The sequence below is a fragment of the Corvus kubaryi genome, unplaced genomic scaffold (genome assembly GCF_017639235.1).
Source record: "Corvus kubaryi isolate FWS band 111438036 unplaced genomic scaffold, C.kubaryi_AGA036_p1.0 37382, whole genome shotgun sequence".
Lineage (NCBI taxonomy): Eukaryota > Metazoa > Chordata > Aves > Passeriformes > Corvidae > Corvus > Corvus kubaryi.
Genome location: NW_024581124.1, coordinates 4,946,150 through 4,960,956, shown reverse-complemented (window position 1 = coordinate 4,960,956; position 14,807 = coordinate 4,946,150). Strand labels below are relative to the sequence as shown.

At 55.5% G+C, this 14,807-nt stretch overlaps 2 protein-coding genes across 8 annotated transcripts in view; one reads left to right on the top strand and one right to left on the bottom strand.

Moving 5' to 3' along the window:
* The window catches only part of SH2B3 (SH2B adaptor protein 3), a 28,457-nt gene extending 13,848 nt beyond the window's left edge, over nucleotides 1-14,609 (top strand). For 3 of the 4 annotated variants that reach the window (XM_042035010.1, XM_042035009.1, XM_042035008.1), the window contains exons 3-8: nucleotides 7,436-7,537; nucleotides 7,794-7,885; nucleotides 7,980-8,074; nucleotides 8,267-8,481; nucleotides 8,783-8,954; nucleotides 9,247-14,609. In XM_042035010.1, coding sequence (XP_041890944.1) covers nucleotides 7,436-7,537; nucleotides 7,794-7,885; nucleotides 7,980-8,074; nucleotides 8,267-8,481; nucleotides 8,783-8,954; nucleotides 9,247-9,533 — 963 coding nt within the window. In that variant the 3' untranslated portion in view covers nucleotides 9,534-14,609. The remainder of the gene's footprint in view (nucleotides 1-7,435; nucleotides 7,538-7,793; nucleotides 7,886-7,979; nucleotides 8,075-8,266; nucleotides 8,482-8,782; nucleotides 8,955-9,246) is intronic. The other variant, XM_042035011.1, reaches the window with a different exon arrangement.
* The window catches only part of ATXN2 (ataxin 2), a 42,781-nt gene continuing 42,062 nt past the window's right edge, over nucleotides 14,089-14,807 (bottom strand). For all 4 annotated transcript variants that reach the window (XM_042034991.1, XM_042034997.1, XM_042034993.1 and 1 more), the window contains one exon: nucleotides 14,089-14,753. In XM_042034991.1, the coding sequence (XP_041890925.1) occupies nucleotides 14,725-14,753 (29 nt within the window). In that variant the 3' untranslated portion in view covers nucleotides 14,089-14,724. The remainder of the gene's footprint in view (nucleotides 14,754-14,807) is intronic.

The window sequence follows — 14,807 nt, the reverse complement described above, 5'->3', positions numbered from 1 at the left end:
CTTTAATCCCATATGACCTTTAGGACTGCGTACCACTGAGGTGTCTCCACCTTCATAAATTTAAACCAAAGCTGGCAAACCCAGGTTTGTCTGCCTTGGGGCCGCCCTGTTCCTCAGCTGAGCCCCAGCCCCAAATACCTCTTAAATGGCCAAATCCCAAACTCCGTGAAAGCCGTGATTCGCAGCGGAAATGTCCCGAGCCGTTTCTGTTGACCAGATGTTTTTACAGGAAGGGGAAGGGAAATGGGATTTGCATTTGTGCTGCTTTCTTTATAGCATTTTAATGAAATCCAGTGCATCCCGTAAATTGATGGCACGCCGGGACTAGCCGGGAAGACTCCTTCCGGAGAAAGCCCTTGGAGCCTCTGCCACGGCTCGAAGTCTTCACCGCAGCCACGGGAGGAGCAGTATTTTTATCTCTGCTCAGTGTGAGACTGCTCTGACTTCCTTTTTTTTTTTCTCTCTCATTTTTTCGATGTTTTTTCTTTTTTTTACCCCTTTCACCTGAATCTGGTTTCTGAGAACTGCCACCTCCTGAGCCAGCAGGTTCCTGTCCCTGATTTTTGGTGCTTGGGGCTGTGGGTGGCAGCTGGTCTGGCACGGGATGGGGCACATCCCAGTGTTTTGGTTCCCGTTCCTTGTCCCTGCTCCTCCTGGAGCTGCTCAAACGTGGCCTGAGCGACTCAGCCAAGGATAAATGGAGGGCCTGTGGTGGAGGGGGAGCTTTACTCCCTGGAGCACCATGAGAAGAGTTTTGCCTGTGATGGGAAGCAGGTCAGCATCCCATCATCCCGTCCCTGGGCCAGGAAAGAGCATGTTTGTGTCAGTCTGCATCCCCAGGGACTGCATCCCTCTCCTGGCATCCTTTTCCTGGCATTCCCAGGGACTTCATCCCTCTCCCAGTATCCTTCTCCCTGTATCCTCAGGGACTTCATCTCTCTCCTGGTATCCTTCTCCAGGAATCTCCAGGGGCTGCATCCTGTCCTGATGCAGCTGGAGATGTCCCTGCTCGCTGCAGGGGGTTGGACTTGCTGTCTTTTCAAGATCTTTTCCAGCCCAAACTATTCCGTGAGTCTGATCCCTCTCCAAACGTCCTGCTCCCAGCATCCCTCTCCTGGCATTCCCAGGGACTGCATCCCTTTTTTGGCATTTCCAGGGCCTTCATCCTGATCTAGGTGATGTCCCTGCTCATTGCAGAGGGATTGGACTGGGTGGCCTCTGAAGGTCTCTTCCAACCCATATCATTCTGTGATTCTGTGATCCTGCTCCCAGCATCCTCAAGGATTGCATCCCTTTCCTGGCAACCCCAAGGACCACATCCCTCTCACGGCCTCTCCCAAGGACCACACAGCCAGGAGCTGGCAAAACTGCTGTGATGATGACCTGGAGGGCTTTGGGTGTCCTGAAAATCCCTTGGGAGAGGCGAAACCTCCCCTGAAGGCACCCGGAGCTGCCCCAAAACCCTCGGGCAGCCTCTCTCTGGCGCCGCGCTCTCGGCACCCGCTGTTCTTCGAAGGCACCGAGGGCTGAGCGGCCTCAGGGCTTTGTGAGATTTTGGTGGTGACTTTTGCTCTCTTCCCCCTCCTCCCTGCTCTGTTTTTGGGTATCGCGGGGTGAGGGCGCGCGGCGGGGTGGGGGGGAGGGCGAGGAGACAAAGGTTATTTGTCATTTATTAACCACAACTTTTTCCATCCTTGGTCATGCACGGAAAAAACACTTTTAGCAGCGTAACCACAGCCCCGGCGTTAATTGCTGAAGAGCGGAGTTTCTTATTTTGGAAACTGTTGCTGGGATGGGGCTCGCCGGGGTGAGCTGGGTGTGAGGTGAAGGGTGCAGGACGGACCCCAACCTGTGCTTCATTGAACTCTGGGGTTGTGGGCTCGGAAAGATTCCGTCCTTTTAATCCCATCCTTTAAAATCCGCCCTTCCCGGGGGGTGTTGTCCCATTGCTGTGCCCTCCCTGTTTATCGGAGTGTCCCTCGAAGGGATGCTGCAGAGCTGCTCGGGGTGGAAAGCAACACGTGCTGCCTGAGAAGTGAGCAAAACATGGAGATATTGAGCAAACCACAGGAAAAGGGACTGGGAAAGCACTCAGGGAACGCGTCGCTTCCCCCCAGCAAAGCTTCCCACAGCTGGGGTGAGAAGAGCTGTGGGTGCTGGTGGGCGCTGGGTCCCCGCAGCTGATGTGAGATGCCTAGTGGGGCTTTTTTGGGTGGTTGTCTTCTCTTTTTTTCCCCTTTTTCTTCTTTTTTTTTTTTTTTCTCTTTTCACGGCCCAGGATGTGGTTGTTTCGAGGCTGAGAGCTGCGTCTTTCAAAGGTAAATATTTATGAGAGCCTGCGCAGGCAGCGCGAGGTCTGGAAGGATTCAAGGATTCATCCCAGCCGTGGTGGCAGCTCGGCTGGGGTGGACCCTGCTCCTTCCCACCAGGTCCCAACTCCAGTCTCTGTGATGGGCACTGTGATGCTCAATGTCATTTTGGGGCTATTTAAAAGCGAACATTTTGGGCAAACTCACTTCCTCCAGCCAGGCACAGCCCTGGGCAAGGGGCAGGGATGAAAATACCCATCCCGTGGGATTGAATGCTCCCTCACGGCATTTTGAACCTTCTCCACCATCCTGGGTGATGCAAAACCCCCTGGATGATGCAAAACCTTGGGATGACAGAAAATCCCAGCCCATCCCAGTGACTGTGGGGAGCTTGCAGGGTCCATGCTGGACCCCCCCATCCCTCTGGGGCCGAGGTTTGGGGTGACTCAGTCCCGGCTGCTGCGGCTCCCACTTGCACACAGACACCTTGTTTACTTTCCATGCTCGTTATTTATTCCAGGAAATTATTAAGGCAGCCCACGCTGGAACCGAATTTGGCATAAAATAAATTTCAAAAAAATAAAAATCAAGGGGCTGGCGAATGCCGACTGTTTACAGATCCTTTTTATAGCCCCCATCTCCCTCAGCCCTGCTGTGAGCCACTGGGCTCACTGGTTTTGGGGGGCTTTGCAGGGTTTTGGGGTCTTTGCAGGGTTCTGGGGGGCTTTGCAGCAGTTTGGGAATGCTGGCTCATTCGTGCAGAGCAGGGAGGTTTATCAATGCACAAAGAGGAGCCACCAGCCCCAGGGATGGGTGGGGCTTCCTGCCTGAACCCCCCGCATCCCACCCCACAGATTCACCCGGCGGCTCTTGGGGTGTTGTTTTACAGCACCCCAGTTGAATTTAGTAGGAAATCGGAGCTCAGGGGGGCGGTGGGGTCCGGGCTGTGTTCTCTCCCATCGCCGTTCGCCGGCGCTCGGCAGCCGCCCGGAATGGGAACAGAGGGATCTTTGTGCCCCGGCCGCCCCCGAGCCAGCGCTTCAGGCCAGCACAACGGTGCCTCTTGTCACTGCTGAGCTCGGTCCCCTCGGGGACGGCTCTGTCCCCTGCCACGGCCCGCGGGATGCTCGGAGACAGGCTGTCCTGGAAACTCCTTTGTGCCTCTGGTGTCGGGTTGAGGATGCTGGAGGAGCTTTGGGGGGGGCGGAGAGGGTTTTTTGGGAGGTCATGACCAGGGGCTGGGGGATGTTAAGCTCGCACAGCAGCCGGTAGTGGGAATCACCTCCCGTGCTCCTGTTTGAGTCAGGGAACCTCTGAGCTCCAGTTCCCCAAGCCCAGAACAGAGCTGCTGTCAGGTTTCCAAATGAGCAGTCTCCACCTGCAGAGAGGCAGGAATGTTTTGGGAATGTGTCACCCTGGGGCCAGGGGGAGCTGAGCTGAGCTAGGGGTTCCTGCAGCAGGCATGGAAGGCCCAGATCAGTGGGATTCCAGTCCCTGTCCCAACAACCAGCACTGGCAGGGGCTGTCCAGGGTGGACCTCTTCCCTTGGGATGAGCCGTGGTGCAAATACCCGAGGAAGAGCACTGGGATGAGCTGTGCTGTCAGCTCCCCCGGAGCACTGGGATTAGCTGCTGGAGGACAGAGGGATCAGTCATGTGCAGATCCCTGAGGATGAACACCAGGATTAGCTGTGGTGTAAACACCTAAGGACACATACTGGGATTATCCATGGTGCAAAGTCCTCAAGGATGAGCGTTGGGTTTAACTATGGTGAAACTCCCAAGGGCAACCACTGGGATTTCCTGCCACACAGAATCCCCGAGTATGAAGGCTGGGATTACACATGGTGTGAATCCCCGAGGACAATGGCTGTTCCAGCAGACACTTCGCATCCTCCAGCAGGACCCTTGAAGCCCTCACAGCCCCTGCAGGGCCCCTCTGCCTCCCCCTGCCCTGCCCCAGCACCAGGGGATGTGTTTCCCACCCTGTTCACCCAGCATTCCCTGGAGAAGATCTGCGTGTATCCATGCTCCTGGAAAACTTCACAACTTCCCCCAGAGCTGCAGGCACAGGATATGGTTTTGTGTCCATCCAGCACAGCCAGGCCGAGCTGGGCTCAGCGCTGCAGCTCTGGCTGAGGTTTGTCCCTTGCGTAAGGGACACAGAGCTCCGTGATTTACAAGAAGTGACAAATCTCGCCTGTATCCGTTGGGGACCTTGCACAAGGGCTCGGGCACTTCCCCACCTCCCACCAGTGACTCAGAGTGGAAGTGAGAGCCGGCACGGGGAAACCCCTGGAGCGTGGAGGGGCCGGGGGCAGCTCCCGGTGCTCTCGAAGGATTTGCTCTGTGCAAACTCAGCCTGCTGGCCCAGCCACTGTCATCATCACCATGCCACCATCATCATCATGGTGCCACTATCATCATCTTGGTGCCACTGCCATTGTCACAGCGACAGTGCTGTCATCACTGTGCCACTGCCATCATCACTGTGCCACTGCCACTGTCACCATGACACTGCTGTCATCGCCATGCCACTGCTGTCATCATCGCTGCGCCACCACTGCCATCAATGTCAGACCACCACCCTCATCACTGCACTGCTGCCATCATCACCAAGACACTGCCATCGTCACCATTCCACTGCTGTCATCATCGTGCCACTGCCATCGTTGCTGTGCCACCACTCTCATTCTTGGAGAGCCGCCTTTCTCCTCAACTGAGTGGCAAAAGCTCCCCCAGCACCCTCAATGTCCCCTGAGCATCCAGACAGGACGTGCTCCTTAAGGCAGTAGCTCACAGCGTTGTGGGGAGGGCTTTCCTGGCACAGGTGGGCGAGCTGGAAGGAGCTTTGCTGTGAAAAACCCCATAAATCCCAAATATCCTTGTTGGAGAGGTGTGAGGGACCTGCTGGAGCTGGAGAATGACCCATGGCAGAGCCCAGGATGCCCAGTTTTGTGTGCCAGGACTGGGAATGCCGGGAATGCCACAGCAGTGGCAGGGTAGCAGCTCTGTTCTGGGGGCTTGGGAGTACAGCTTCATGGGATGCCCCGTCCCAGGTGATTTTGGGGGGTGCTCAGCCTCATGCTGGGCTTTCCCCCATTTGCACAGGATCCTTTGGGGAGCAGTGAGGTGAATCTCCATGTGGAAGCTGATGCTAGTGGGGTTGGGGCTGAGCTGGAGCAACATCCCAAACATTTCATCCCATCCTGAGCATGCTGAGCACCCCAACCCAGGTGGCAGCGGGGGTTACCCATCCCCACAGGGCTGCTGGGGCACCTCTTGCCGAGAAGGAGCCCGTGGGTGAGCACTTGGTGTGTTGAGTGTGCACTTTTGGTTACTGAGAACTCCCTTTCCCGGTAGCGGCCGCATCGAGCCGGGCATCTTGCGGTCAGGTGCGGCTCTCCGGGAGCGGGGGCACCGTGCCTGCGGCAGGCACTTCTCCGAAGCCAGCCTGCTTTTTCAGGCACCGTATCTCTGTGCTGCATCATTTCCTTCTCCCTTCACGCTCCAGCTGCGCTCTCCACACCAAGACACACAGGGGGCTTCTCCGAACTCCCTTTTCCTGGAATTTCCCGATTTCCTAAGAAGCCGACCCCAGCGCTGTGGTTGGGATGTTGATAAAACCCGCTCAGGGTCATGCTGGACGTCACAGCCCCCGTGTGGGAAAGCAGCCAGGATGAGCAATCGTTTCACTTTCTCCGCACAGGACTTTGCACAGGGCACGGTTACGTTCCAAAGGTGGCAGAAAAACCAAATTCCTTCGGGATAAAGCCCCGGCGCCAGCGCGGCGGCTCACGGCAGCCCGGTGACAGTGATTGCAGCACGGCACAGCTGCAATCACTGTCGCCAGCAGGCCCGGGGGTGCCGGAGCCACCGCGGTGTCACCAGCCCTGTGCATGACGCCGTACACGAGCGACTTCTAAGAACTTTCTTTTCGGTGCAGCTCGATGCTGATAAGGGCTGATCCCTCTCACGCTGCGTTTCCGGCCCCAGAGAACACCGAGTGCTCGGCTGAGAGAGGGAGGAAGGAGGGGGGGATGGAAAACAAAAAAAGGCACGGCTGAACACAGTGTGGTTGGGTGACCGAGGAGGTGTCCGGTGGAGACACTCTTGGTGTCATACAGGGGGTTGGGGACACAGCAGGTGTGGGTTTGCTGTGAGGATCACAAGCTCGGAGCAGAATCTGGGCAGTTTGGTTGGCAAATGCTGGTGTGGGGTGAAGTGCCACAGCCCAGCATGTAGGGACATTGTCCCTGTGTAGGAACAGTGGCTGTGGAGTGGAGAGGGCCACTGGAGCCAGCATCCCATGGGATGATAAAGCCACTGCGTGAATCGCAGCCAGCCAAAACGTTGTGGTGCAGCAAGCCTGGCGCAGGGGGATGAGCGTGCCTGGCATGTGGTGGCACTGCCTGGGCTTTGCTGGGATGCAGGGGATGGCTCTGGCCATGGGGCAGAGCACGGAGCATTGGCTCCATCACCCAGCACTGGTGCAGAGGTGCTCAGGAGATTTTTGCCCCCCTGGCACCCTGGGTCCAGCCGGGTCCTGTGCCACATGCCTCAGCCTCCCGGCAGCCAGTGGGGCAGCAGAGGAACCGAAAGCTGCCACAGGGATATTTTAGCTTTTTTAGAAGTGTTTGCTCAGCATTTTGTCACATGCCTGCATCAGTGCCAAACCCACCAGAGCGCTCTTGGCACGCTACTGACCCTTGCACCCACGAGCAGGATGTTCCCTGACTGCCGCCCAATTTCCCCATCGGTGCCACATCCCTGGAACGCGCTGCCACGCTGGGAACCCCCTTGTCCCTCCTCTCCTCCACCCACCCCTCCACTGTAGGGTCCTTGGGACCACTGAGATGTCACCCAGCCCCCTGGGGTGCCCTGACAGTAGGTGGGCAGTGCCGTGGGGGGTATTTCCTCACCACATGGGGTATTTCCTCACCACACAGGGTATTTCCTTGCTGGTGGGGTATTTCCCTGCAGAACCGGGTATTTCCTTGCTGGCTGCTGTGACTCGGGTGGCTCCTGGACCTGGTACAGCAGTGGGGTGTGGGGTGGTGTTTTGGGGTGTGGGGTGGTGTTTTGGGGTGCAGAGGCTCAGCTCAGGCTCTGTGTTTCCCCTCGCAGGGCTCCAAGCCAAAGCTGCTCATTGCCTGCTCCGCCGTGCAGGAGATGCGGAGGTGCACACGCCTCGAGATGCCCGATAACCTCCACACCTTTGTCCTCAAGGTAGGAGCTGCTGAAAGGGTCTGCAGTCACCCCCAAGGCCTTTCCCACCCTCTGGGGCACACGTGGCTCCCAAAAGCTCCCGTGCCAAATTTCACTTCCTCTTCCTCTCTAGGGAGGGGATGCACAGGGGGATGTGGTGTGCAGGGTGGGGGATGCGCTGTCCCTGCTGGGGTCCCAAGCATGGGTGGGTGGGAGGGGGATGCACATCTCTCTCTCTCTCTCTGAAGCCCCCATGTCCCTCTCCGATGTCCCCCAGGTCACCAACGCTACCGACATCCTGTTTGAGGCAGGGGATGAGCAGCAGCTCAGCTGCTGGACGGCCGAGATCCGGGAGTGCATGCGCAGGGGGTAAGCGCCCTCCGGATGTCCCTGAGCCTGGGGATGGGGACAGTGGCTCTGTGTCCCCATCACCAGCACTCAGCCTGGCTTCTCCCATCCCCAGCAGGTCTGACACGGGTGACCCTGAGCTCCTGATGTGCCGGCACCCTGACCCCACAGCCGCCAACCCCACCACTAGCACCGACCCCCTCAGCCAAGGTGAGCGGGGGAACACCCAGGGGACGCTGGGGACAGAGTATCCCTCACCGGGGGGTCACCAGCTCCTGCCATGGCTGGGCTGATTGGCCTTCCCCAAATGGCACGAGAGGGACACAGAGCTGGAGGGGAGGGGATGGGGGCGATGGGCAGGGGTCCCCATTTCCCAGGGACACTCATCCCTGTGCCTGGCAGGGGCGACACCGGGGGGCCCGGGGGAGGCGGCGGGGCCGAAGATGGAGCAGTTCCTCTCCTCCTGCCCCTGGTTCCACGGGCCCATCTCCCGCGTGAAGGCGGCTCACCTGGTGCAGCTGGGGGGGCTGGAGGGCCACGGCGTGTTCCTGGTGCGGCAGAGCGAGACGCGCCGCGGCGAGTATGTGCTCACCTTCAACTTCCAGGGCAGAGCAAAGGTACGGGCGGGACAGGGTTGGGATGGGGAGGGGAATCTCACAGGAGCCCCTGGGGCAGCCCCGCTGCTGCAGGACAGTCCCTGTCCCACCGCATCCCACCCCAGGGAGATGCTCTCCTGGTCTCTGCCCCGATGCTTGCAGTGGGCTGGTGCCCTCTTCCCCAGGGAACCACAGGCTGGGGATGCAGCACATCGTGCTAAAACCATTCGTGACCCCCATCCCAAATATCCCTGCATCCCCACCCTGTCTCCTCCAGGAGGGAGGTGGAGGGAGGGTAACAGGTCCGTGCTCCTCCCCGCAGCACCTGCGGCTGGCGCTGACGGAGCGGGGCCAGTGCCGTGTCCAGCACCTCCGCTTCTCCTCCATCGTGGAGATGCTGCACCACTTCCACCGCTACCCCATCCCGCTGGAGTGCGGCACCGCCTGCGATGTCCGGCTCTCCAGCTACGTCGTCGTCCTGCCCCAGGCGCAAGGTGTGCGGGGAGGGGGATGTTCCCTCGGGATGGAGGGTGCCGGGCTGGGTGTGGGTGCCTCGGGGCTGGGCAGAGCTGGGCCTTTTGGGCGCTCGAGGAGTGGGGAAGCAGAAGCCTCGGGGCAGTGGCACAGAAGGTGATTCCCAAGCTCCCAGCTTCCTCTTTTGAGAAAGGAGAAGCTGCTCCCAGCCACCAGCTGCGGGGCGGGGGTCGTGGGATGCACCCTGCACCCCGAGAGCAGGGGCGATGGGGCCGGAGCATCCCCCTGATCGGCATCTCCCTCTGCCCGCAGCTCCCGGCTCCAGCACCACGGTCCCTCTCCTGCTGCCCTTTCCCGGCTGGAGCCCCGAGTTCAGCCTCGTCGCCGCCGGTTCCTCCTGCCCCGAGGAGCCCCCCGCGGGTCCCCCAGCGGAGCAGATCTTCCACCTGGTGCCGCCGCCGGCTGAGCTGGCACAGAGCCTGCGCCCGGCCAGGGCCACCTCGGCCCCCGTGCCCCGGCCCCGTGACTCGGACTACGAGGTGGAGGCTCAGGGCCGGGGCCACATCCGTGCCATCGACAACCAGTACACGCCGCTCTGAGCAGCACCGCGCCAGCACTGGGATGCACTTTCGGGTGGAGAAATCCTGGAGACCTTCTGGGGATCCATCGAGAGAAAGAATGTACCTGTTTCTTCCTTCTGGTTAGGGATTATTATTGTATTTTTTGCAAGGAAGGGGGTAATTTTTCACTCCTGTATGGGTGTGCTCCCTCTCGTTGGCCTGTTAAAGGGCCTCTTATTGTTATTTTTGTTGTTCTTATCAAAGCTTTCTCATTACTGTTTACACAACGCCGCTCGTGCCTGTGCCGGGCCCGGTGTCCTGCCTGTCCCTGACACGACAGAGCCCAGCCAAGGAACCGGGGTCTTGTGTTACACCCATGGAATTGGAGAAAGGGAAAAAAAAACCAAACCAGGATAACATGAAAAAAAGGATTATAAATTCACTGCCAAGTTGCTGCTCCAGGCCTCGTCCTCCTGCCCCGGCTGCTGAGCCCACCAGCAAAGCCCGACCTGAGCTGAGCTCCCATGATGGGTGAAGAGCAGGGTTTGGGCTTTTTTTTTAGCTAAGGCAAAAACTGGCTTTTTCTTGCTTTTCCTTTTTAACCCAGCACAGCCGTGGTCACTCCCTGTGCCAGCCCGAGGGATCCTCATCCTGCTCTCCCGGCTGATTGAGACTGAACACTAATTGCTCCATCCTTAGCCATGGCACCAGCCGAGAACTAACACAGAGATTGACACAAACCACTCCTGCTGGTGAGGGAGGGGTTTATCCCGTTTTATCCTGGTGAGGGATGTGTTCTATCCCGGTGATGGAGGCTCTTTATCCCTGTGATGAATGGGGTTTTATCCCGGTGATGGAGGTGTTTTTATCCCGGTGATGGAACCGCTTTGTCCTGGTGATGGAATTGTTTTATCCAGGTCATGGAGGTGTTTTATCCTGGTGATGGAATCATTTTACCCCAGTGAGGGAACCATTTTATCCTGGCAATGGAACCGTTTTATCCCAGTGATTTTAGGCACAAATCTAAAGTCAGTTTTCCCCCTAAAGAGCCCCCCCCCCACTCTTTCTTGCCTTTTTCCCCCCAGAACACCGTGTCACCAGGAGCTTGGTGGCATTTCCAGCTACACAACGGCCTCTTGCAGGCGAGGGGTGTCCTTGGGGACACCTCCTCACCTGGAGGAAAAACTTGTCCAAATCCCTGGGTCTCAGCCTCCCCTGATCCCCAGCTGTCCCCAAACTCTGCTGCTGTTCCCAAGCCCCTGGGGCTGCTTCACCTGCCTGGGGCAGCCGGGAGAAAGGAAGCACTTCTGAGAAGCTGCCGTTATTTTAGGAAAGAGGAAGGGCTGGAGCTGTTGCGCCACATGGGAGGGGATGTTCACAGCATTCAACTTCCAGATTTCCCAGCGCAGCCTTCCCTGGGATTTCGGATGCAAAACTTGCCTTGAGATTGCCTGACAGAAAGCTTTTTTATTTCTGTTTTCCTTGAAATTGCAATACAAGTGGGAGCCCTCAGGAGCATTAAGATTTAGCAATTAATTTGAAAAGCAGCAAACACAAAGCCTTGTGGGGCTGAGTTAGGGAATTCCACAAAATTCCAGCCTCAAGGTTGGGCTTTGGTGTGAAGCAGGTGCTGGGTGAGCCAAGGTCAGGAGCTGAAGGGCAAGGCCAAAATATCTGGGGCCAAACAGCTCAAGGAGCAGCCGTGAGAGCAAATCTGGGTTTATAAATCAAAAGATGCTGCAGGGACAAACGGGAACTATCAACCGGAGAAACCATTCAGGTTTTCCTTTTGTGCCTCCCCGTTGCTTGCTCTGGCTCTCTCCTGGGCTTTGTGCATTTAGAGCAGGCAAAGGCTTTTCTCCCCTGCTTTCTCTACACTCGTGCCTGAAACTGGGAGCATTAAGAGCAAACTGCACTGGTGCTGCAGCACTGCCAGCCCCGGAGAGGCTGATGGGGAAACAAAGCCAGCCCTGTCCTCGCTGGGCTCCTCAGCTGTATCCGCATCCCATTCTCCTCCCCGGAGCAGCACAAAGGCTGCAGCCAGAGGCAGGAGCACATCCCCGGGGCTGGCTTGTGCCAGGCAAGGCAGCTCCCTCTGAGGCTCATAAATAACTCCCCGTGCTCTTGCATTTATAGGGATGGGGAAGGGAAGGGGGGACAGCACAGCACAAGTTGTCGGCTCCTTTCCTTACTTGCTCCCTGTTTCCCAAAACCTTGGGAAACACAGGGATGTGCTAAATCATGCTAAGATTCCTGTTTTTATTCCCACTGAGCTCCAGGGGACTGTGTTCAAAGGGGTTTTCCCCCAAAAGGTGAGGTGGAATCACCCCAATCTCCCCACATCTGCACAGAAAGGACGGGCTGGGAAAAAGCATCGCTATTCACATCCCTTGCCAGATGAATCCAGAGAAATCCTTGCCAGATAAATCAGATGCTGCTGGGGTGGGTTGTTTTGGCACGCCAGGACTTTATTGTTCCAGTGCCAGAACTGAGACATGCGTGTGCATGTGGTATTTTTAACCTGCAGTTTAATTACAGGGGGGTTCTCTGCAGTTTAAATGGAAATTGCTGTGCTTGATTAGGAAAATACACGTTGGGTTCATTATCTCCCCGCCAGCTACTTCCCCCATGCAAACAAACGCCAGTGGGGGAGAACTCCTGTTCTCCCCACCAGTGAGCAGCGGGAGAGTCCCTCTGATTATTTAATTCCATCCCCACACTCACCCACAGGGAGCCAAGGGCTGTCCCAGCTCCACCATCTCCTCATTTCTGATCTGCTGCAGCAGGACCTGAGGGGATTTTTGGGCTATTTCCTAAGCTCCTGGGGGACTGAGTTTGAAATCCCATTTCTCCTAGAAAACGTTTGGCTTGTGACACAGATCAGAGCCTGACACTGCTCCTGCCAGCACGTTACTCCAGCCCTAAGGTACTCACTCCTCTGGATTACAGCAGTGGGCAAAGAGCATTAAGCCATTCCACCCCATGGAATATAAGCATTCTGCAGGGTTTTTATATTCTTGTGATGCGAGAGAAGAGCCCAGGGCTGGGCAGGTTTAGTTCCCCAGCCCCTGTGGGATTTTTATTGGCATTTAGGGGAGTTTTGGGAAGAGGGGAAGCCAAGGGGAGAGCCCCTGGCTGGCTCTGTGGAGGTGCGGCCTCCTCAGAAATAAAGTCAGGTGTGGCCACCAGTTTGTGCCTCGGCCCTGGAGTTGGGCTCATGGAACACGAGTTCAGATCCCACCTAATGAAGCCAGGAGCCTCAGGAGCGGCTCTTGGAGGCCTGGTGGCCTCCCCCAGGAGGGGCTCGGGTGGGGAGCCCCATTTCATCCAGCTACTCAGGACAGTTTTGAGCAATAAAGATGTAAACCAGGCAGTGCCTTCACTCTGTGTGACACCAGGGACCTGGTTTAGGGCACAATCCAAGACTTGGGTCCGGCCAGAACTCCTCCCTCTCCTCTCCCCCTTGCCAGCCCCTCCTGCTCAGTGGCCTTCGTGTCCTCAGGGGTGTCAGGTTCTGAAGAAGCCCCTGCCATGAAGCATTAGCTGAGGTCTCCATCCCTCCCTCCCTCCCACATCCCAGCCCTGTGGAACAGCACCAGCAGGTACCGAACACTGACACCACCATCCCTCACCCATCCGTTTGCATTGAAGTTATTTTGGGGTGAAACTTCTAGGAAAAGATCCAGAGAGAAGCCAAAGCTTCTCATTCCTCATCTGGACCACCAAACCCTGGTGTCATCCAGCATTCCAAACTTTTAGCTTTGATCCAAACAGCCCCAACCTTCCCCAGCAGCTCCCAGAGGCAGAGAGGCGACTGTGTATTGCCTAAATCAGCCTTTAGCAGGACGATTAAAGCCAACAGTTTTGTTGGAGTGTATTAATTTGAAAGTTCTACTTTTCACCTGCACAGAGAAGTTCTTCTTGTATAGTAATTTTTTCTATATATTGTTTCTGTATGTACTGTACAAGTAACTTATTCTTGAATAACGCGATTTTACCGTAATATTAAAAAAAAAAAAAATCTGCTCTTAATAAACTGTTTTTAGAACTCATTTCTCACTTGTAGCCTTCAGTCTGATTCTCTCCAGGTGCCTGGACATTGTTTTAGTGGATAGTGGATGCTAAAAGGCAGAAATGCTCCCTCAGACATGAAAATCCTCTGGTTTGTCCCCATGGGACGATGCCTGCCCCACACAGGACAGTCAGGACACGGCACTGGGAGCAGGGATAACCTTTGTCTCCTCATCTTTTTAAGGCTTTTTGCTAGGGAATTCTTGCCCTTCCTTTCCTTCTCCAGCAGCACCATGGACTTTTATACTTTTATCACCTCGAAGGCCCAGCTGGGACCTTTCCCGACACCGTCCGGAGCAGCCCAGGGCTGAGGGATCAGGAACACAAAATCACCCGGACACAAAACCTTGTTGGAAAACTGTACTGAATTTGTGATTCCCAAACCTTTCCCTGATTTCTGCAATGCCCCTGCAGCAGCAGCACCCAACAGACTCAGGGCAAACCTTGGCTCCAGTGAGGATCAGAGCTGGAGAAGCCTGTACGGGAAGAGACTCATAAATCACCACACAAACACCGAGGAGGGTCAGTTTTTAAAACTTTTTTTATTTTTTAATTTTTTTTTTAAGTTTTTATTTTATATTATCTACAAAGTAAAAGTTTTCTTAACTTAAAAGTTACATCACTGTCTCACGATAGTGATTATCTCATCAAACGTGATTTATAAATAATAACTCATCCGTTTGACGATTAGAATTTTTTTTTTTTTTTACTGAACCTGTTTCAAGTTTAGTTAGAAGTAAAAGGGATCTCCAAGTCTTGATTTTTAGTGATAATAGCAGCAAGAATCACTCTTGTTACTTCTTTTGCTAGCTGACGAGTTCATAACTTTGAAGGGTCATTAAAAAATAAATAACTTCCAGTTTTCAGCAAGCAGAGTTGGGGCACTTGCAGGACTCAGATACAGTGCATGGAATTATGGAATAGCCCACAAGTTCCTAAATGCCTCTACTCAGTCCGAATCTCTCCCACTGCAAGATGAACTGTTAGCATTCCTAGTGGATGTTAAAAGAAATAAAAAAAAAAAAAAAAAATTTTTTTTTTTTTTTAAACAAAATAAAATGAAATTCTAGTTTTCTGTGCTTCCAGTTGGCAGAAGCAGTAGAAGGAGGGTATTTGGCCTACAAAAGGTATCCAGCCTTTCAGTTATTCCAGATGAGCCTTACAACTGCTGTTGGTGGTGGGCTTGTACTGTAAAAAAAAAGTTCAAATGTAAATAATAAATTGGCAAGCCACACAACAGTT